This window comes from Cherax quadricarinatus, chromosome 2 (genome assembly GCF_038502225.1).
Source record: "Cherax quadricarinatus isolate ZL_2023a chromosome 2, ASM3850222v1, whole genome shotgun sequence".
Classification (NCBI taxonomy): domain Eukaryota; kingdom Metazoa; phylum Arthropoda; class Malacostraca; order Decapoda; family Parastacidae; genus Cherax; species Cherax quadricarinatus.
The window spans coordinates 76,108,662-76,133,057 of NC_091293.1; the positions used below are offsets into that span (position 1 = coordinate 76,108,662).

The window sequence follows — 24,396 nt, forward strand, 5'->3', positions numbered from 1 at the left end:
ATGCCTTGCTAGAAGAAAAACTGACAAACATTATAAGCACAGCTGCAGCCGCAGCAAGCAGCAACAAGGCTGCTCCTATATCTTGCCGTCCCCTGGATAGTTAAACAGCAAAGGTTAATGTTTTAGTAGCTGACCTATATTCAGCTGACCAGTGTACAGTGAAAGAATCATAGCAGAAAACACCAAATATATCTATAAACTCAAGGAACATCAGGTTGTAGGTGGCGTTTACTTCCCTCAGTGTTTTAAAAATGGCCGAGTCAGCAGACCAGGTCAGGAGTCAACAACACAACACAACCCCTGATAAATGGAATTGAGGGGGATTTGGAAGGATAAAACCATTGATTAAACCTTTCTGGTCTACCAGAATGGAAAGGAGTTAGAAGTTAATAGGTGAAACCAGACTGTGAAGTGAGGCGGGAAGGGGAGTGTGTAATAAGGGGTTTACTGAAAGAGGTGTGTGAAGTTAAGGGAAAAGTGAGCAGTGAAGAGGGTTTTGAAGAAGAAAATTTACTAGTAATTCAGTGGTGATTGCTAAAGCAGATACTAAGTGTACTAGGTGACTGGAAAAGAGAAATAAATATTATTGTATATGAGTAAAAGAGCAAAGAGTGAAAATGGCAGGCATAATTATATTTATCTTTCTTCTTCAATTCCATGAAGAAAGAAATCAGTCATGGGGGCTGGAAAAGGTGAATGGAGTAACAGCGCCCTGGACAGTAAAAGCCCAACAGTTGCCATCCTACCAGAAAAGTAAATGTCACTATTGCCGCAAGGTATGGCAACACCGCATACCCAAACAAAAACAGTGGCACACAGCTCTTATTGTAGCCCTCTTAAGTGGTGATATCCAAATTAATCCAAGACCTCAAACTATTGTGCAGATTCAAAACAGACAGATAAATAACGGTGATAATGACGGTCTAGTAGATAGGAATGATGACCTTAACTCCATATGTAATGCATACATAGGTCAATGTGAGACAATACAGCCATTATTATCTCAAACACAACCAAACAGGTGCATACACTGTACTAAAGTACGCATGAAAAATAGAAAAGGCACCTTATGTAAAATGTGTAAGGGGTGGGTGCATGATGGATGTATGTACAATTACAGGAAGGCCCCGCTTTACGGCGTTTCACTTTACGGCGTTCCGCTAATATGGTCATTTCAAATTATGACGAAAACTCGCTATACGGCTCCCCCACCTGACTTTCTAATACGGTCACCGCGCCCCACCTTGTTTGTTTACATTCTTCGTGAGCTCAGTAAGCACTAAGTCTCTCCATTTTGTCTGGAAACTCCAAAATTTCAAATGTTTTTAAAAGTTATTTCATATTTTATATATACTCTGATAATTATACTTATGTATACCCGTACTTAAATAAACTTACATACTGTGCTGGCATGCAGGTACACATTAAAATCAGTAAGAGTGTCTTATGTCTCCAGACGTCATATTAGTAATGATAATAATAATCATCGTATGTCATATATTACGTTAAATACACATTTTCATTAATCCATCTATGATATTTTTTCAAAATTTTATAATAAACAGGATACATAACATAAAAAGATGTTAAATACACCCCACAATAGAATAAATAAACATAAATATGAGATGTGGTAGCAGACGACTTGCACAAGTGACGCCATATTAGAAATGCTAATAATAATAATAATAATAATAATCACCGAGTCTTATTAGATGTTCTATATTACGTTAATATACACATTTTCATTAATCCATCCATGATATTTTTTTCAAAATTATATAATAAACACGATACATAACATAAAAAGATGATGAATACACCCTACAATAGAATAAATAAACATAAATATGAGATGTCGTAGCCAGATAACTTGTACAAGTGATGCCAAGAATAACATTTTCTCTAATCTAACATAAGAGAAAATATGTTACTGGGGGTAACTGTAGAAAATTATTCCTTTCGTATGTATGTAAGTAAGTTTATTCAGGTATACATAAATACAGTTACATAGATTATCATACATAACAACATATGTGTAGAGAACCTAGGATAACCCAAAAAAGTCAGAGTGACTTATTTGCATTAGCTTCACTCAGAGCATCATTTCTTCTCAAAATGATGTTACATGAGAATGGGAGTGTTCTTCTTTATTTATTCTACCGAATCGATGTAGAGACAACCTGTACACAATGTAACTTGTACACAAACCAGACGTGTACACTTTGTTTGTTTACAAAACTTACCTTCACCTGGTTTGTTTACATAACTCTGCGCCTGTACTCTCTCATGCACTCATTCTTTCTCTCTCTCATTTATTCGTTTTATCTCATTTACTTACTCCTGACCCTACATTAAGACTACAAATATTTTAAGGTAAGTAATGAGTGAACTGTATATACATTTTATCGCTCTGGGATGCTTAAATATCATAGAATTGTATGTGGGTGGGGTGGCCTGGTATGGTAGCCTGGCTGACTACCATACATACCACACTTGATTTCTTACAATAAATACTACTTGTCTCACCCTAGATTAAGACTATAAATATTTTAAGGTAAGTAATGAGTGCACTATGTGTGTATTGTACTTTTTATTGTTTTTTGATGCCTGGTTCTATTGCTAACTTAATATATGTTAGTGTAAACTTGTAATCTAGTGTTTGTATGCATTTGTAAGTGGAAAAGAAAGGGTGTTCCACTTTACGGCGGTTTCCGCTTTACGGCGGTAGCCTGGAACCTAACCAGCCGTATAAGTGGGGCCTTCCTGTACAGTAACGGTGCCAGAATTCACTTTGTGTGTAACAAATGCACTTTGGCACAGTTACCCTTTAGCAATGATGGCATTGAATTACCTAATTTTAATACATATGACCCATTGCCATATATTCATGATTATAATTGTTTTATGAAAACAGGCCTTCACTTTATTCATGTCAACGCAAGATCACTTCTTCCTAAATTGGCAGAGATTAGGATTCTAGCTAACAAAACTGGGGCAGCAGTTATAACCATCTCTGAATCCTGGTTGGATGATATGGTGACTGACGACGAGGTCAAAATACAGTGGACCCCCGCATAACGATGGCATCGCATAGCGATTTTTCCGCATAACGATTACTTTTATCGCAAAATTTTTGCCCCGCATACCGATTAAAAACCCGCATACCGATTTTCGTCCGAGACGCGTCCAATGTGCCCTCAGCCAGCCTCACATGTGCCGCTCCGTCCCATTGTTTACCAGCCAGCCTCCGCGGTAACATCCAAGCATACACTCGGAATATTTCGTATTATTACAGTATTTTCGGTGCTGTTTCTGGAAAATAAGTGACCATGGGCCCCAAGAAAGCTTCTAGTGCCAACCCTACACCTCAAAGGGTAAGAATTACTATAGAGATGAAGAAAGAGATAATTGATAAGTATGAAAGTGGAGTGCGTATAGCCGACCTAGTCAAGCTGTACAAGAAACCCCAATCAACCATCGCTACTATTGTGGGCACCAGAAAGACAATCAAGGAAGCTGTTCTTGCCAAAGGTTCAACTGTGTTTTCGAAACAAAGATCGCAATTGATGGAAGATGTTGAGAGACTCTTATTGGTGTGGATAAATGAAAAACAGATAGCAGGAGATAGCGTCTCTCAAGCGATCATATGTGAAAAGGCTAGGAAGTTGCATGACGATTTAATTAAAAAAATGCCTGCAACTAGTGATGATGTGAGTGAGTTTAAGGCCAGCAAAGGTTGGTTTGAGAGATTTAAGAAGCGTAGTGGCATCCATAGTGTGATAAGGCATGGTGAGGCTGCCAGTTCGGACCACAAAGCGGCTGAAAAATATGTGCAGGAATTCAAGGAGTACATAGAAACTGAAGGACTGAAACCTGAACAAGTGTTTAATTGTGATGAAACAGGCCTGTTCTGGAAGAAAATGCCAAGCAGGACCTACATTACTCAGGAGGAAAAGGCACTCCCAGGACATAAGCCTATGAAAGACAGGCTTACTTTGTTGATGTGTGCCAATGCTACTGGTGATTGCAAAGTGAAGCCTTTATTAGTGTATCACTCTGAAACTCCCAGAGCGTTCAGGCAAAAGAATGTCCTCAAGGATAATTTGTGTGTGCTGTGGAGGGCAAACAGTAAGGCATGGGTCACTAGGGAATTTTTCTATAACTGGTTACACCATGCATTTGCCCCCAATGTGAAAAATTACCTAACTGAAAAGAAATTAGAACTTAAGTGCCTCCTGGTGTTAGACAATGCCCCTGGTCATCCTACAGACGTGTCAGAGCGACTTTATGGGGACATGAGCTTCATTAAGGTGAAGTTTTTGCCTCCTAATACCACTCCTCTCCTGCAGCCCATGGACCAGCAGGTTATTTCCAACTTCAAGAAACTGTACACAAAAGCTCTGTTTGAAAGGTGCTTTGTAATGACCTCAGAAACTCAACTGACTCTAAGAGAGTTTTGGAGAGATCACTTTAATATCCTCAATTGTGTAAACCTTATAGGTAAGGCTTGGGAGGAAGTGACAAAGAGGACCTTGAACTCTGCTTGGAAGAAACTGTGGCCAGAATGTGTAGACAAAAGGGATTTTGAAGGGTTTGAGGCTAACCCTGAGAATCCTGTGCCAGTTGAGGAATCCATTGTGGCATTGGGAAAGTCCTTGGGGTTGGAGGTTAGTGGGGAGGATGTGGAAGAGTTGGTGGAGGAGGACAATGAAGAACTAACCACTGATGAGCTGCTAGATCAACTTCAACAGCAAGAGGCCACACCTGAGGAAATTGCTTCGGAGAAGGGGAGAGAGAAATTGAAGAAGTTGCCTACTTCAAAGATTAAGGAAATCTGTGCAAAGTGGCTTGAAGTGCAAACCTTCATGGATGAAAATCACCCTCACACAGCTATTGCAAGCCGTGCTGGTGATTATTACACTGACAATGTTGTGAAACACTTTAGGCAAGTCATAAAGGAACGAGAGGTACAGGCCACTATGGACAGATATCTTGTGCGAAAGAAGTCCAGTGACTCTGAAGCTGGCCCTAGTGGCATTAAAAGAAGAAGGGAAGTAACCCCAGAAAAGGACTTACTACCTCAAGTCCTAATGGAAGGGGATTCCCCTTCTAAACACTAACACACTCTCTCCCCTCCTCCCATCCCATCAATCATCACCAGATCTTCAATAAAAGTAAGTGTCATTTAATTGTGCATGCCTTTTTCAGTTTGTGTGTATTAAAATTAACATTTCATGTGGTAAAAAAAATTTTTTTTCATACTTTTGGGCGTCTTGCACGGATTAATTTTATTTCCATTATTTCTTATGGGGAAAATTGATTCGCATAACGATTATTTCGCATAACGATGAGCCCTCTTGCACGGATTAAAATCGTTAACCGGGGGTCCACTGTAGAAGGTTACAATATAAAACGTCTAGATAGGAACAGAAAGGATGGTGGAGTATGTGCCTACATTAGAAATGACTTAGTTTACAACCCAAGACCTGATTTACATAACAATAAACTGGAGATTCTATGGTTTGAAGTGCTGCTTTCCAAGACCAAACCCATCTTAGTAGGAACTAGTTACCACCCTCCCACCCAGGACCAGTTCTTACAAGACTTTTCCAAGGACCAGTTCTTAGACTTTTCCAGAGTATTGTCCGGACTTGAAAACAATTGCGAGACAATAATACTGGGAGACTTCAATTTCTGTTTTCAGCAGCAAAATAACGGGCTATGCAAAAGGTATAAGCAAATTCTAGGTTTAAATAGTTACACTCAACTAATTAACACACCAACCCGGATCATACAGTTCTCAGCCACCCTAATTGACCACATACTTTGTAACCACTCTGAGAACATTAGTCAGTCAGGTATCATTACCACAGGCCTTAGTGATCATTTCATCATTTACTGCACTAGGAAAATCATTAGGGATAGGATAGGCCTACAAAGGACAATAAAAATGAGGTCAACTAGGAACTACAGTAAAGAAACACTGGTAAATAGGCTACACAATTGTGACAGGACAGTGATAACAAGTTGCACGGACGTAAATGATGCCTGGGAAAAATTCAAAACAATATTCAGTACCATCCTTGATAATATTGCACCAGTTAAAGAGGCTAGGATTAAACGAAGAACTGAACCCTGGATGACTACTGAGATATTAGATAATATGAAATTCAGAGACCAGCTGCTAAAAAGATTTAAAGCAAACAGACAGGATATTGCAGCACTAAATGAATTCCAAAGGGTGAGGAACAGAGTGCAAAGACTTATAAAAGGAGCAAAGGCAAAGCACTATTGCTCAAAAATTGAAGAGTATAAGCATAACCCCAGAAAACTCTGGCAACAACTAAAACAGTTGGGGTATAGCCATAAGCCAGTAGATAGGTCTAACATAGTACTCACTATCGATAACGAGGTATGCCACGAAACATCTAAGGTGGCAAATTGCTTTAATTCCTTCTACACATCCGTTGCATCAACACTAGTAAGTAAACTACCAGCTGCATCAAATACCTTTAACACAGACTGATAAGTTTCAAACATACTATACCAATAAAGGGGTAACCCAAACAGTTGTCAACTAGTAAGTGTATCTCATGACTTTATTCAAAAAGAACTAAGCAGGTTAAACCCAACTAAGAGCACTGGCCCGGATAACATCCTGTCTAAGTTCCTATAAGATGGTGCTTCTGAACTGTCAATCCCTATTGCTCACATAATAAATCTATCAATCACCACTAATATTGTACCGGATGGGTTCAAGGAGGCCAGAGTTACTCCTATCTTCAAGAAAAATAGTAGGTCTGATGTAAGCAACTGTAGGCCTGTTAGTATACTCAGTATAACATCCAAAATTCTAGAGAGGGCGGTGTACTCTCAAGTAGTTAAGTACCTTAATGACAACAACATTCTCCATAGCTATCAATCGGGCTTTAGAAGATCTTACTCAACCGACACCTCCCTAATTAATCTGATGGATTACCTGAGAACTGAAATGTCAAAGGGGAGCCTCATAGGTATGGTAACCTTAGACCTGCAAAAGGCCTTCGATACTGTCAACCACAATATATTATGTAAGAAACTTCAAGCTATCGGTATAGGTTCTGTAGACTGGTTTAAGTCCTACCTTAGCAACAGGAGACAAATTGTCAAAATCAACAAAATGGAATCAGAACCCCCTGCCGATAGCATGTGGAGTTCCCCAAGGTAGTATTCTGGGTCCCTTATTATTCTTATGTTATGTCAATGACATGCCTATCAGTGTCAAGTGCAAACTCCTACTGTATGCAGATGACAGTGCTCTGTTAGTGTCAGGTAAAGACCCACAAGATATAGCTAATGTTTTAGCACTGGAACTGGAGTCCTGCAGCAAATGGTTAGTAGACAACAAACTATCATTACACCTCGGGAAAACTGAAGCCATTCTCTTTGGCACAAAACATAAACTGAGAAGAGTAAATAATTTTAATGTCCAGTGTAATGGGAAGCCCATCACTTTGGTTTCATCAGTAAAATATCTGGGAATCCCCTTTGACCCATGCATGTCAGGAGAATTGATAGGGAACAGTGTAATTATTTATTTATTTATTTTATTTATTTAATTAATAATTAATAATAATTAATAATTTGTAGTAAAGAAAGCAAATGACAGACTGAAGTTCCTGTATAGACAAGTACAGTGTCTACCTACTGAGGCTCGCAGGACCCTATGTCTAGCCCTTATAAATGCCATATGGATTACGCTTGCGCTTCATGGTACTCTGCCTTGACATAAAAACTGAAAGATAGACTACAAATCACCCAGAACAAAATCGTAAGATTCATCCTGGGGCTGGGACCAAGAGAGCATGTAGGCCAGAATGAATTACAGCAGTTGGATATGCTGAATGTTGAAGACAGAGTAAAACAACTGAAGCTAAATCATGTTTATAAAATTGCTAACAAACAGTGTCCAGAATATCTCGCTGTCAATTTTGTCAAGGTTGGGAACCATAGCAACCATAGTACTAGGGGGGGGGAGAGAACTTTGTAGTACCCATAGTCAATGGCCAGGTTTCAAACACCTTTTATTGTACAACAATAAAGGAATGGAACAGACTGCCCGCACATGTCAAAGCCAGTCATAGCATGAACCAGTTCAAGAAGAGTGCCAAAAGGTGTCTGATGAATGTAGCTACAGAAAGGGAGGGGAATGATTTTCTAATTTTTAGCTAACATACATGTAAATTTTACCTTATTCCTAGTAATGACCCTCGTATTGTAGATAGTCTTAATGACCCTCATGTAGTAGATAGTCTTTTTAGTATAATAAGATGTTATCTTCATTACCTGGAGTTTACCTGGAGTTTACCTGGAGAGAGTTTCGGGGGTCAACGCCCCCGCGGCCCGGTCTGTGACCAGGCCTCCTGGTGGATCAGCGCCTGATCAACCAGGCTGTTGCTGCTGGCTGCACGCAAACCAACGTACGAGCCACAGCCCGGCTGATCAGGAACTGACTTTAGGTGCTTGTCCAGTGCCAGCTTGAAGACTGCCAGGGGTCTGTTGGTAATCCCCCTTATGTGTGCTGGGAGGCAGTTGAACAGTCTCGGGCCCCTGACACTTATTGTATGGTCTCTTAACATGCTAGTGACACCCCTGCTTTTCATTGGGGGGATGGTGCATCGTCTGCCAAGTCTTTTGCTTTCGTAGTGAGTGATTTTCGTGTGCAAGTTCGGTACTAGTCCCTCTAGGATTTTCCAGGTGTATATAATCATGTATCTCTCCCTCCTGCGTTCCAGGGAATACAGGTTTAGAAACCTCAAGCGCTCCCAGTAATTGAGGTGTTTTATCTCCCCAATGGAAATAAGTCACTCTGTCTGACTTTTTTGGGCTATCCTAGGTTCTCTACACATATGCTGCTATGTACGATAATTCTATGTAACTTTATTTGTATATACGTACTTGAATAAACTTACTTACTTACTTAATCTCTTTCTGGGAGATACCTGCTGACAAGTTCTTCATGGGTGACCGAGGTAACTGCTGTATGCCATTTCTTATCTATCCTATAAAACAGGGTTGTCTAACCTTTATTAGCTTATGTACTCCAAACCAAATTTGTCCCAACCTTTGCACCTCATTTAATAGGAAAAAAGTTGTTTGAATCAATATCCAAAATACATTGAAGTCACATTTTATTGAAGATTTGTACAAATAAACTCCTCTAATAATACAAAAAAATATTGATAAATTAGACACATGTGCAACTCTTGGGTATCTTTATTGAGGAAACGTTTCACCACACAGTGGCTTCATCAGTCCATACGTAGGAGAAACTTGAAGAACAGGAGGAGAATGAGGTAATCAGTCCCTCAACCTTGAGTCGATGTGTTCAGTCCATCAATCTTGAGTAGAATACGGCATATGAGCGGAGAAGCAGCTTATAAACCATATGGCAGGAGAGGTGCAGCAGTCATAGGTGGTGTCACATTTGTTCAATGTGGAAGTAGGTTGTGCCCAAGAATTAGGCAAGCGATGAATTCCTAAGTAATAAGATCCCAAGAAGTTGCAGTGTCTGACAGGTTTATAGATGAATGGTTCAGAGAACTGACATGTTGATAAATTAGACACATGTGCAACTCTTGGGTATCTTTATTGAGGAAACATTTCGCCACACAGTGGCTTCATCAGTCCATACGTAGGAGAAACTTGAAGAACAGGAGGAGAATGAGGTAATCAGTCCCTCAACCTTGAGTCGATGTGTTCAGTCCATCAATCTTGATGGACTGAAGTGTCCAAGAGTGTCTTATGTGTCAAGATGTCATATTAGTAATTATAATAATAATATTCAATAATAATCACTGAGTCTCGTTAAATGTCGTATATTGCATTAATATACATATATTCATTAATCCATCTACGATATTTTTTCAAAATTATACAATAAACACAATACATAACATATGAAGATGATAAATACACTCCACAGTAGAATAAATAAACATAAATATGAGATGTGGTAGCCAGACAACTTGTACGAGTGACGGCAAGAATAATGTTTTCTCTAGTCCAACTTAAGAGAAAATGTGTTACTGGGGGTAAATGTAGAAAATTATTCCTTTCGTATGCCTTCACTCTGAGCGCCATTTCTTCTAAAAATGGTGTTACATGAGAATGGGAGTGTTCCTCTTCATTTATTCCACCATATCAACATAGAGACAACTTGTACACAATGTAACTTGTACACAAACCAGACGTGTGTAGTGATACTGCTCCTGTGGGGAGCAGCAGCAGGATAATATTGCACCACCTCTCGGGGCCCTTAACAACAACAACAGCTTGGTGTGTGTCATGGGTGCCAACACATGGTGTGTGATTCTCTTCTCTTATATCCATATATTAGTGATGCAGATTACATGGTGAGTTTAAATATGTGGCCTGTAGTTATAACTTTTCTCTTGACATATGCAAGACATCACCCTCCCTGTAGAAGCAGTTATTAGATGTACTAGTCATTATATTTTGTTGTTGCAGAAGTACTATGAAGATTCTATATTCAATAAAGCCTAGAGATAAGGCTTGTGTTTCTATCACGTGTTCATCTGGTTTATTTACAAAACTCGCATATGCCTGGTTTGTTTATATAACTCTGCGAGTGTTATCTCTCATGCACTCATTCTCCCTCTCTCTCTCATTTATTCGTTTTATCTTGTTTACTCACCTCTGACGCTACACTAAGACAAAAAATATTTTAAGGTAAGTAATGAGTGAACTGTATATGCATTTTATTGCTCTGGGATGCTTAAGTGCCAACAATTCTCAAAATAGCAAGGGTCACTCCGATCCACAAAGGCGGTGACCAAGCTGACTTGAATAACTATAGATCAATATCTAACTTACCACTCCTCTCTAAAATCTTTGAAAAACTAATACATAGGTGGATATAATCCTACCTTGTCTCACATAACATACTAAACCCCTGTCAGTTTGGATTCGGGAATAATAAAAGCCCAAATGATGCTATCGTACACATGCTAGAACTAATATATACCACTCTCGAAAAGAAAGAAGTCCTGCTGGGAATTTTCATTGATTTACATAAAGCTTTTGATACAGTCAACCATGAACTGCTGTACACTAAATTAACACACTATGGTATAAGAGGCCACTCCCTCAACTGCCTAAAGTCATACCTTAGTAACAGAAGCCAATATGTGTACACAAATGGTGCAAACTCTTCCACTCAACCAATCACAGTAGGAGTCCCACAGGAAAGTGTCCTTGGTCCACTCCTCTTTCTCATCTACATCAATGACCTACCAAATGCATCACAGTTACTCAAACCCATATTATTTGCAGATGACACTACATACGTCTTCTCCCACCCAAACCCAGTCATACTCACCAACACTGTCAATGCTGAATTGCAGAAAATATCTGCCTGGATGATGACCAATAAACTTACCCTGAATACTGACAAAACCTACTTCATTCAGTTTGGAAACAAAGCTGCAAATGCTCCACTTAACATAACGCTAAACGGATTACCCGTCACAAGACTCGAAGAGGGAAAATTCCTAGGAATCCACCTTGACAGTACCCTCAAGTTACAGACACATATAAAACAAATCACCAAGAAAATCTCTAAGACTATAGGCGTACTATCAATGATATGATACTATGTTCCACAATCAGTCAGAATGATAACAAATTCCCACTCGTGACAGCATACTCCACCAATATTCAAAAGTCTAAATCTGCTCACCATTAACAACATCCATACTTATTCATGTGCCTACTATATACATAGAACAATACACGCAAACATAAACCCTCCACTAAAACCTCTCACCAACCTTAACAGGACACACGACCATAACACAAGACACACATCTCTTTTTGATGTACCACGTGTCCACATCACACTGTGTAAAAACTCTATGCACATTAAGGGCCCCAAAATTTGGAATTCATTACCAGAAAATATTAAAGTAACCAGGTCTGAAAATCAATTCAAGACTCTTCTCAAAAGCCACTTAATCACCCTAGACTAAATACTCAATATTCAATATTTAACACTACCAATAAATCTACCAATTACCTAAATCTTAAAACTTCAATACTAGACGACCAAGTTCACATATTGACAAATTACCACATAGAAATATACATATCTACCAAAAGCAGTACTGCCCATCACCAAATTGTAGCATTCCCATATTGTAAACTACTGGAAACTACTCTTGAATCATGTTTCATAATAAGCATTTTTTAATATATGAATACAGTGGACCCCCGCATAACGATTACCTCCGAATGTGACCAATTATGTAAGTGTATTTATGTAAGTGCGTTTGTATGTGTATGTTTGGGGGTCTGAAATGGACTAATCTACTTCACAATATTTCTTATGGGAACAAATTCGGTCAGTACTGGCACCTGAACATACTTCTGGAGTGAAAAAATATCGTTAACCGGGGGTCCACTGTATATCATTGTATGTATAAATTAGATTCACTTTTAATTAACAGAACACTGTACAACTATGATAATTATCTTTAGTGTTAAGTAGTCAGTAAGCCATTAAATTAAGTCAGCCCATAATGCCTAGGCATAATAGAGGCTTTCTTTACACTGCAACCCATTATTGTAAATACATAATCTCAGTGTACTACTTGCAAATAAATAAATAAATAAATAAATAAATAAATAAATAAAATATTATGTGTAAGTTGGCTGGCCTGGTATGGTAGCCTGGCTGGCTACCATACATACCACACTTGATTTCTTACAATAAATACTACTCATCTCATCTTAGATTAAGACTACAAATATTTTAAGGTAAATAATGAGTGTACTATATGTGTATTTTACTTTTTAATTGTTTTTTAATGCCTAGTTCTATTACTAACTTAATATATGTTAGTGTAAACTTGTTATCTAGTATTTATATGCATTTATAAGTGGAAATAAGAGGGGTTCCACTTTACGGCGATTTCCACTTTACGGCGGTAGCCTGGAACCTAACCTGCCGTATAAGTGGGGCCCTACTGTAACGACTCTCACATTTACTAAAAATCAGTAAGAAATAGCAGAATTTTTTTCCTTTTAATATGCTGGCCATCTCCCACCGAGGCAGGGTGACCCGAAAAAGAAACACTTTCACAATCAATCACACTATCACCAACTTGCCAGAGGCACACACATACGACAGTTCAGATGCCCCTCCAAACAGCAAATACATAAATAACAAAAAGTGTGCATGAGCAATGCAATATTATATGTTATTAGTAAATTAAGTACAAAAATCTATTGATTACAAATATAATAAGAAAATCTAAACTACTTTACTTACTGTAAATGGAAAATACCAGGGTTGTGGAACCCCAAACTCTCCTGGCCACACAGCTTCAATATACCACGTCAACAGTGAGAAGATTATGCTGTCCAAGATGAGCATACCAAACACATGAGCCAAGGTAAAGGAATCATCAGGAGACACCCCAGTGAAGAGCAGATTCCACTGTATGCCTGAGCCAGTACCTTCAAACATGGAAGTCAGCTGGCATCCAAGACTCATTGCAGTATTGGAGAGAAGGCAAAGTATAATCTTGTTGGTGAGTGTAAGGGTGGCATAACGTGGTCGCAGGAACATGTATGGCACGTATGTGAAGAACCACACCAGGCCAGTTAATGCTGCTGCAATGTTGGCTGCAAGTGAAAAAAAAACTTGTTACATTTCTTGTCCACAATTTTTTTCACCAGATTTGAAAAATTTATCATGTGTTATTTATATGTATAATTTTTTGCTATCTCTAATATTAAAACTGCTCTTTTAATGAACAGTTTTATTGCTTAGCATTATCACTGCATTTCATAATTTTTTCTTCAGATAACTTAGCATTCAAATAATCCAACTTTAACTATTCAATGTTAAATAATTTTAAGTTCAAGATTTAATCCAACCAAAATTCTTTGGAGAACTATAGACTTTTCCATATATGACACAACCAATGTAAACCAATTACTGTAACACATGTATCATCTGGAAAATAAATTTGCATTTGTACTGACTGCAAAATTAATAATGTTTTGAATTTTTTACCAAACCAGCTGTCTCCCATTGGGGGCAGGTCAACCCACAAAAGAAATATTTTCACCAGATAGTGCAAAAATAAAAGCCCCCCCTACATACCATCAATACAACAACATTTGTATTTGCAATTGTACAGGGTCTAAAGCCATCAAACAACAAAATACCAGGCACAAGGCACTCTTCGACATCCCTCGTGTCAGTCTCACACTATGCAAAAATACAACGCACATAAAGGGCCTGAAGATCTGGAATTCACTACCTGAACTGGTAAAGGATCCCCTGATTACATATAAATTTAGTGCTATGCTTAAAAATCATCTCATCTCTCAATACTAACCAAACCAACCAAAACAACTTCTAATCAGTTTGAAGCAACTCTCTCAAATACGTATTATATTATATAACCTCCAGTCTATTAAAACATCCACCAATCCATAAAATATTACTGTCTGAATCATTAATTGTAATATTGTTTTTATTATGTGCAACTTCAAGATTATTATATTTACAAACCTTGTAACACTCCTCTCTCTGCTCCTTTTTCTCTAATGTTACCTCTATATTTCCATCTCTATGACTATTACTACTATTTTCTTCTTCCTCTGTCACTCACCACCACCACCACTACTACTATCATTACTATTACCACTAGTACCAGTACTACTACCACTACTACTATCATTACTATTACCACTACTACCAGTACTCTCTGCTCCTTTTTCAAATTCAAATTCAAATTCAAAATTTATTCTCTATAAGGATTAAAATGTTGAGTTTACAGAATTTGGTTATTGTGTGGTTTACATGTAGTAAAATACTAATTACAGAGGGTGCCACTAGAACACCTAGCATGGCTAGGCATTTCGGGCAGACTTAGATTAATTCTTAAATTTAACCCTTTGACTGTCGCGGTCGTATATGTACGTCATAGGAGATACCGTGTTTGACGTATCTATACGCATAAATTCTAGCGGCTTCAAATCAAGCAGGAGAAAGCTGGTAGGCCCACATGTGAGAGAATGGGTCTCCATGGTCAGTGTGCACCATATAAAAAAAATCGGGGAGCCAGTGGTGCATTGTGGGAATACCATTTTAGTCGTCCTTTTTCAGCATGTCTAGCAGTAAGAAATATGTGACTTCCCTGCAAATCTGGGACTCTTCTCTTCCCAAGTGATGCTCTAACACAGATGGAAGTGTCAATGAAGATCAATTTCATGATTTCGAGGAGTTTGAGACCAAAAGCAATGGAGGAGGAAGAGGAGGAGGAGGAAGAGGAGGAGGAGGAAGAGGAGGAGGAGGAAGAGGAGGAGGAGGAAGAGGAGGAGGAGGAAGAGGAGGAGGAAGGAAGGAGGAAGAGGAAGGAAGGAGGAAGAGGAAGGAAGGAGGGAGGAGGAGGAAGGAGGGAGGAGGAAGAAGGAGGGAGGAGGAAGAAGGAGGGAGGAGGAGGGAGGGAGGAGGAGGAAGGAGGGAGGAGGAGGAAGAAGGGAGGAGGAGGAAGAAGGGAGGAGGAGGAAGAAGGAGGAAGAAGGGAGGAAGAAGAAGAAGAAGAAGAAGAAGAAGAAGAAGAAGAAGAAGAAGAAGAAGAAGAAGAAGAAGAAGAAGAAGAAGAAGAAGAAGAAGAAGAAGAAGAAGAATACCTAATAATAATAATATGTAATAATATGTTCCGTTGAGGCATGAAAACAGTTCACCCCATGACAGTGACAAGATAAGGGGAGATAACATCTGATAAGAGCTGACCTTTGATGAGCGTAAACGAGGGTGGAGGAGGAGGAGGAGGAGGAGGAGGAGGAGGAGGAGGAGGAGGAGGAGGAGGAGGAGGAGGAGGAGGAGGAGGAGGAGGAGGAGGAGGAGGAGGAGGAGGAGGAGGAGGAGGAGGAGGAGGAGGAGGAGGAGGAGGAGGAGGAGGAGGAGGAGGAGGAGGAGGAGGAGGAGGAGGAGGAGGAGGAGGAGGAGGAGGAGGAGGAGGAGGAGGAGGAGGAGGAGGAGGAGGAGGAGGAGGAGGAGGAGGGAGGAGGAGGAGGAGGAGGAGGAGGAGGAGGAGGAGGAGGAGGAGGAGGAGAAGGAGGAGGTGATGATGATGATGATGATGATGATGATGATGATGATGATGATGATGATGATGATGATGATGATGATGATGATGATGATGATGATGATGATGATGATGATGATGATGATGATGATGATGATGATGATGATGATGATGATGATGATGATGATGATGATGATGATGATGATGATGATGATGATGATGATGATGATGATGATGATGATGATGATGATGATGATGATGATGATGATGATGATGATGATGATGATGATGATGATGATGATGACGACGACGAACAAACATTTGTCTGTCTGCCAAACTCCCTGTCTATCCATCTAGCTCTGTCTCAGAGAGAGCCACAAGACTGTGTCATCATCACGTTTACTCACATCTTCAAGCAGAGTATAGCACTTTGTCTGGATTTTTTGGGTTATCCTAGGTAATTTACACTATGTATGGTTGTATTTATGTGTACCTGTGAGACAGAGATAGACAGAGAGAAAGAGAGACAGATTGAAAGAGATAGAATGAGGGAGAAAGATAATTAGATAGAATGGAGGGGGAAGCAGCATCCGACCCCATTGTTTTGACAGGCGGTAGGGGAAGTGACTAATGAGACAATATGTCACTTTGACAGCTGCCGACTCCTGACTCAAAACAATTATAAGCCACACACTAGCACACAAGACAAGCTTGCTGAAGGGTGATAATAGGAGTTTTATGAAAGTATCTAGTGACTATATATGTGTATATATATTATAGAAACCAGAAGCAAGAAGGGAAGGCAGGAATGAAGGAAGGACTAGATGAAAGGAAGGAAAAAAGTAATGAAGGAATGTAGGAAGAGAGGTGGAATGCCCTCCAGGTAGCCTCCAGGTAGGAAAGGAATGAAGGAAATTAGGAAGGAATGATGACACACGACCATTTACCTAGGATAACTACATAACACAACTGCCTGCTAATACTTTGAAGAAAGCTGCTCAGACGAGGTGTTTTGTCTTTGCACATAAAAAAAAAATTCAACAAAAATGCACACACACTGATTTTATGTGTGAGAGTGTAAAACACCATTGTGTATGACACCATGTTTTATGTGTGAGGAGTGTAAAACACCACTGTGTATGACACCATGTTTTATGTTTGAGGAGTGTAAAACACCACTGTGTATGACACCATGTTTTATGTGTGAGAGTGTAAAACACCACTGTGTATGACACCATGTTTTATGTGTGAGGAGTGTAAAACACCACTGTGTATGACACCATGTTTTATGTTTGAGGAGTGTAAAACACCACTGTGTATGACACCATGTTTTATGTGTGAGAGTGTAAAACACCACTGTGTATGACACCATGTTTTATGTGTGAGTGTAAAACACCACTGTGTATGACACCATGTTTTATGTGTGAGGAGTGTAAAACACCACTGTGTATGACACCATGTTTTATGTTTGAGGAGTGTAAAACACCACTGTGTATGACACCATGTTTTATGTGTGAGAGTGTAAAACACCACTGTGTATGACACCATGTTTTATGTGTGAGAGTGTAAAACACCACTGTGTATGACACCATGTTTTATGTGTGAGGAGTGTAAAACACCACTGTGTATGACACCATGTTTCACAGAGTTCCACAAGCTGCAGAACTTCTGGGAGTATGTTCAGTGACTGTATATTGGTATATATATTATAGAACAATAGTAATAAACAATTTTTTGTATTGTTTGTTTTTGTAAACAAGTTTTGTAAACAATATATTGATAATTATGTTTGTGTGCTTATTGTGTTGTATACAACGAGTGTATATATGTACATTGCACCATACTTTGGTCTCACAGGCCACATAAGTTATGTGAAAAAATAAAATAGTGAAAAAAAAACAACAAACCTTCAAATACAAGTAAACTAAAGTTTACCGGGTGAGCGGCAGTCGCCGCTGTTGCCATACGCGGCTCATTTTCTGCAAACTTCATGCCTCTATATCTCGGTAAGTATTGATGGGAAAATTTTTTTTTTGGGACTAAAACAATCAGAAAAATAATCTTAACATTTTCATAAGAAAAAATAATTTTTTTTTTTTTCGAATATTTTGCGACACCAGGAGACACTTCAGGATTGGGCCCTTCGACAGTCAAAGGGTTAAAATATTACAAATTATGAGGTATGTTGGTATTATGGCTAAGTGACTAAATACTAGTTTGTGAGTTTAGCAATGTGAATGCTTTTGTTTTGGCACAATACAAGTTTCAGTATTGGAGTATCACAGGCCAACTTATGAATAGTTAGGATTCACTATTTTAAGATTGAGATTGATATTTCTGTTTATGGTCAAATGGGTGAGTGAGTGTAAGTGTGAACCACCAGGTGATATTCGTGTAATTAGTTGATGGGGTGTATCAGGGAGATAAGATGTTTTCTAATGGTAGTTTTGAAGGTGATGAATGTGTCTGCAGTTCTAGAGTTTTCAGGTAGTGTTCCAGATTTTAGGGCGTGACATACATTGAATTTTTGTAAAGGTTTAGTCGGACACAGGGAATGTCATAGAGATGTTTGTGTCTGGTGTTATGCCTGTGGGTTCTGTCACAACTATCAAGAAAGCATTTTAGGTCAAGGCTAATATTGGAATTTAAGGTCCTGTAGATGTAGATTGCACAGTAGTGTGGATGTACTGAACAGGGAGTAAGTTTAGATCTATGAAGAGTGGGGGGTGTGTTGCCAGGGATGGGATTTAGTGATTATTCTTACTGTGGCTTTTTGTTGGGTTATTATTGGCTTTAGGTGTGTTGCTGCAGTTGATCCCCAAGCACAAATAGCATAGGTGGGGTATGGATAAATGAGTGGTATAGTGTGAGAAGGGCATTTTGCGGCATATAGTATCGTATCTTGGAGAGGATCCCAACCGTTTTGGATACTTTTTTGGTTACCTCCATATTTCCATCTCTATGACTATTACTACTATTTTCTTCTTCCTCTGTCACTCACCACCACCACCACTACTACTACTATCATTACTATTACCACTAGTACCAGTACTACTACCACTACTACTATCATTACTATTACCACTACCACCAGTACTACTACCACTACTACTGTGACTGCTACTACCATTACTACTACTACCACTACTACTATGACTATTCTACCACTACTACTGTCCTGCCACTACTACTACCACCATTTCTACCACGACTGCTCCTGTTCTTCCACTCCCGCCCCTGGCCTCCCTCTTATATATACAGTATTATGTCATTCCATTTGCACTTCTATGTGTGACTAGTTAATGGTCCAAGTTGGATTGAAACATAAGTTTCAGTCTCCTTTATGCTGGTTATTTGTGTATTGTTCAGATATCATGACACAGAGGTTAAAGAAAAATGGAATGCATGGGACAGTCATTACCTCTAATGCTTTGTAGATGAATGGTTCAGAGAACCGACATGTTGATAAATTAGACACATGTGCAACTCTTGGGTATCTTTATTGAGGAAACGTTTTGCCACACAGTGGCTTCATCAGTCCATACAAAGGAGAATCTTGAAGAACAGGAGGAGAATGAGGTAATCAGTCCCTCAACCTTGAGTCGATGTGGTCAGTCCATCAATCTTGAATAGAATACGAATACGAATACGTATTCTATTCAAGATTGATGGACTGACCACATCGACTCAAGGTTGAGGGACTGATTACCTCATTCTCCTCCTGTTCTTCAAGATTCTCCTTTGTATGGACTGATGAAGCCACTGTGTGGCAAAACGTTTCCTCAATAAAGATACCCAAGAGTTGCACATGTGTCTAATTTATCACCTCTAATGCTACTGAGACTTCACTAGATCACATGCCAGGACAATATTACTGAAGTGGTCATGACAAACATTACATGAGTGGGACTTCACAAAATCTAAATACCCAAATTCAGAGACACCAATATGCCTTTAAGACCCACAACACCCAAACTCATCACTCAAAAAAAGGGAAATGGTCAAGTGTATGGAAACTGCTTTAACACAAAACATGCATAGACTGATTCACCTCATAGGAAATAGGACTGTGTAAGATTGGAGCATACATGCCAACCAGTAACCTGGTGGCAGTTTAACAACACAGTTCAGTGTACCTCTCACAAAGATCTGTCAACTTAAGATTCATTACACTCTACTCACCTTGCTTTTCTTCCCTCTCCCAGGAGTATAAACACATTCTCACGGTTTCACTATACATGTGAGCCATGAAATTCATGCACTTGAAGACAGTTCAGATGATTCATGTTTTTTTTACTTGGTACCCATTATATTTTCACACAGCACACATTATACTTGGCATACAACCCCTACATTAATTAAAGGAGGGGTTTGGGATATTGGCAATGTGGAGGGATATGTTGTGTATCTGCAAAAACAGTGATTATGCTTGAGTGAGGTGAAAGTGTTGAATAGTGATGAAAGTATTTTCATTTTGGGGATTTTCTTTCTTTTTGGGTCACCCTGCCTCGGTGGGAGACGGCCGACTAGTTAAAAAAAAAAATGCATAATTTCCTATTATTCACAGCTTTAGGATTCAAATCATCTCCAGGTCCCTAATTGCAACCATTTATGAGGTTTAAATGTATATTAAAATTACAGAAGAAAATTGAAGAAAACAAATTTATAAATAATAAATACTATAAATATCTCACTTTACCTTTTGAGAAAAGTGCAGAAAGGAAGAAGCCAAAACAAATGGAACAAGTTGTATAAAGGAGAAGAAAGACAAACACCAGGGATGGATTACTATAGCTTAATACTGCTAGGCTTCCAGGTCCATGCCTGCGGGGAAAAAATACATAGTTACAATATTTTCCTGATTACATATAATAGTTTACCGTAAGTCCAATATTATGCCAGATTACATTACTTCCCTCTTTTATTTATTTATTTATTTATTTAATAATTTGAACATACATACTGAGGTACAAAAAAATACAGGTAAGAGCAGCATGCCAAAGCCACTTGTATGCATAGCATTATGGGCAGGCTTAAAATTAACTTAAGATTAACTAAGCAATGATGTAATCAGTGATAAAACATTATTGTAAACAGATAACAATAAAGCACAAATGAGCATTACAAAGACAGGTCATATGGTTGCATGCATTGCTGTACATTCAGTAGAATGGAGTATTCTGTTAGGTAGTGTATTTAAAAAATAACAAAGTTAGATTGGGTCTTAGGTTTAACATTTAGGTGATATAATTGTGAGAAACATTTAAGGTATACAATTTATAAGGTTCAGTTATTCAGTATTTATTTGGTTTTGGGTGAGTAAGTGATCTTTGAGAAGAGACTTGAATTTATAAACAGGTAGTATTTCTTTTATATTTACAGGTAATGAATTCCAGATTTTAGGGCCTTTTATGTGCATTGAGTTTTTGCATAGCATGAGATGGACACGAGGAACATCAAAGAGTGATCTGTGCCTTGTGTTATGGTCATGTGTTCTGTTGAGGTTGGCAAGGAGATGTTTGAGGGGAGGGTTAATATCAGAGTTAAGTGTTCTATGTATGTAATAGGTGTAGTAATAAGTATGGATGTTTTGTATGGTGAGTAGATTTAGTGTTTTGAATATTGGTGGAGTGTGCTGCCTGTAGTGGGAATTTGTTATCATTCTGACTGCAGCCTTTTGTTGGGTAATTAGTGGTCTGAGATGGTTAATTGTTGTTGAGCCCCATGCAAAAATTCCATAGGTGAGATAGGGGTAAATAAGAGAGTGATATAGGGCCAGGAGGGCTGACTGTGGAACATTGTACCGTATCTTCGATAGTATGCCTACGGTCTTGGAAATTTTCTTAGAAATTTGTCGTATATGTGTATGAAATTTGAGTCTATTATCAAGGTGGATTCCTAAGAATTTTCCCTCTGTTAGCTTTGTGATAGGTGATCCATTTATCATTATGTTAAGAGGGACATCTGTAGCTCTGTTACCAAACTGAATGAAGTAGGTTTTGTCAATGTTTAGTGTAAGTTTGTTAGTCCTCATCCAGGTAGATATTTTCTGTAATTCGGTATATTTACAGTATTGGCTAGCGTGACTGGGCTCGGGTGAGAGAAGACATATGTAGTCTCATCTGCAAATAGTGTGGGTTTGAGTAATTGCTTCAGAAGCATTTGGTAGGTCATTTATGTATAGGAGAAAGAGAAGAGGGCCAAGGACACTTCCCTGTGGGACACCAACTGTAATTGGTTGTGCGGAAGAGTTTGCCCCATTTGCGTACACATATTGGCTTCTGTTGCTGAGGTATGACTTGAGGTAGTTGAGGAAGTGCCCTCTTATACCATAGTGTGACAATTTTATGTGGAGCAAGTCATGGTCAACTGTATCAAAAGCTTTATGTAAGTCAATGAAGATCCCCAGTGGGACTTCTTTTTTCTCTATTGCAGTGTATATATGTTCTATAGGTAGTAGGTTGGTAGACAGCAACCACCTAGGGAAGTACTACCGTCCTGCCAGATGACTGTGAAACAAAAACCTGTAACTGTTTTGCATGATGGTAGGATTGCTGGTTTCTTTTTCTGTCTCATAAACACGCTAGATAACAGGGATATCTTGCTACTCCTACTTACACTTTGGTCACACTTCACAGACATGCACATGCATATATATATACATACATCTAGGTTTTTCTCCTTTTTCTAAATAGCTCTTGTTCTTCTTTATTTCTTCTATTGTCCATGGGGAAGTGGAAAAGAATCTTTCCTCCGTAAGCCATGCGTGTCGTATGAGGCGACTAAAATGCCGGGAGCAATGGGCTAGTAACCCCTTCTCCTGTAGACATTTACTAAAAAAGAGAAGAAGAAAAACTTTATAAAACTGGGATGCTTAAATGTGCGTGGATGTAGTGCGGATGACAAGAAACAGATGATTGCTGATGTTATGAATGAAAAGAAGTTGGATGTCCTGGCCCAAAGCGAAACAAAGCTGAAGGGGGTAGGAGAGTTTCAGTGGGGGGAAATAAATGGGATTAAATCTGGAGTATCTGAGAGAGTTAGAGCAAAGGAAGGGGTAGCAGTAATGTTAAATGATCAGTTATGGAAGGAGAAAAGAGAATATGAATGTGTAAATTCAAGAATTATGTGGATTAAAGTAAAGGTTGGATGCGAGAAGTGGGTCATAATAAGCGTGTATGCACCTGGAGAAGAGAGGAATGCAGAGGAGAGAGAGAGATTTTGGGAGATGTTAAGTGAATGCATAGGAGCCTTTGAACCAAGTGAGAGAGTAATTGTGGTAGGGGACCTGAATGCTAAAGTAGGAGAAACTTTTAGAGAGGGTGTGGTAGGTAAGTTTGGGGTGCCAGGTGTAAATGATAATGGGAGCCCTTTGATTGAACTTTGTATAGAAAGGGGTTTAGTTATAGGTAATACATATTTTAAGAAAAAGACGATAAATAAGTATACAAGATATGATGTAGGGCAAAATGACAGTAGTTTGTTCGATTATGTATTGGTAGATAAAAGACTGTTGAGTAGACTTCAGGATGTACATGTTTATAGAGGGGCCACAGATATATCAGATCACTTTCTAGTTGTAGCTACACTGAGAGTAAAAGGTAGATAGGATACAAGGAGAATAGAAGCATCAGGGAAGAGAGAGGTGAAGGTTTATAAACTAAAAGAGGAGGCAGTTAGGGTAAGATATAAACAGCTATTGGAGGATAGATGGGCTAATGAGAGCATAGGCAATGGGGTCGAAGAGGTATGGGGTAGGTTTAAAAATGTAGTGTTAGAGTGTTCAGCAGAAGTTTGTGGTTACAGGAAAGGGGGTGCAGGAGGGAAGAGGAGCGATTGGTGGAATGATGATGTAAAGAGAGTAGTAAGGGAGAAAAAGTTAGCATATGAGAAGTTTTTACAAAGTAGAATTCATGCAAGGAGGGAAGAGTATATGGAGAAAAGGAGAGTGGTTAAGAGAGTGGTGAAGCAATGTAAAAAGAGAGCAAATGAGAGAGTGGGTGAGATGTTATCAACAAATTTTGTTGAAAATAAGAAAAAGTTTTGGAGTGAGATTAACAAGTTAAGAAAGCCTAGAGAACAAATGGATTTGTCAGTTAAAAATAGGAGAGGAGAGTTATTAAATGGAGAGTTAGAGGTATTGGGAAGATGGAGGGAATATTTTGAGGAATTGTTAAATGTTGATGAAGATAGGGAAGCTGTGATTTCGTGTATAGGGCAAGGAGGAATAACATCTTGTAGGAGTGAGGAAGAGCCAGTTGTGAGTGTGGGGGAAGTTCGTGAGGCA

General features: G+C 38.9%; 1 protein-coding gene across 5 annotated transcripts in view; it reads right to left on the reverse strand.

Moving 5' to 3' along the window:
* Positions 1-24,396, reverse strand: part of Abca3 (ATP binding cassette subfamily A member 3) — a 705,605-nt gene that overhangs the window by 322,610 nt on the left and 358,599 nt on the right. For all 5 annotated transcript variants that reach the window (XM_070088958.1, XM_070088966.1, XM_070088973.1 and 2 more), the window contains 2 exons: positions 20,809-20,933; positions 13,334-13,689 (listed from right to left, as the gene is read on the reverse strand). In XM_070088958.1, the coding sequence (XP_069945059.1) occupies positions 13,334-13,689; positions 20,809-20,933 (481 nt within the window). The remainder of the gene's footprint in view (positions 1-13,333; positions 13,690-20,808; positions 20,934-24,396) is intronic.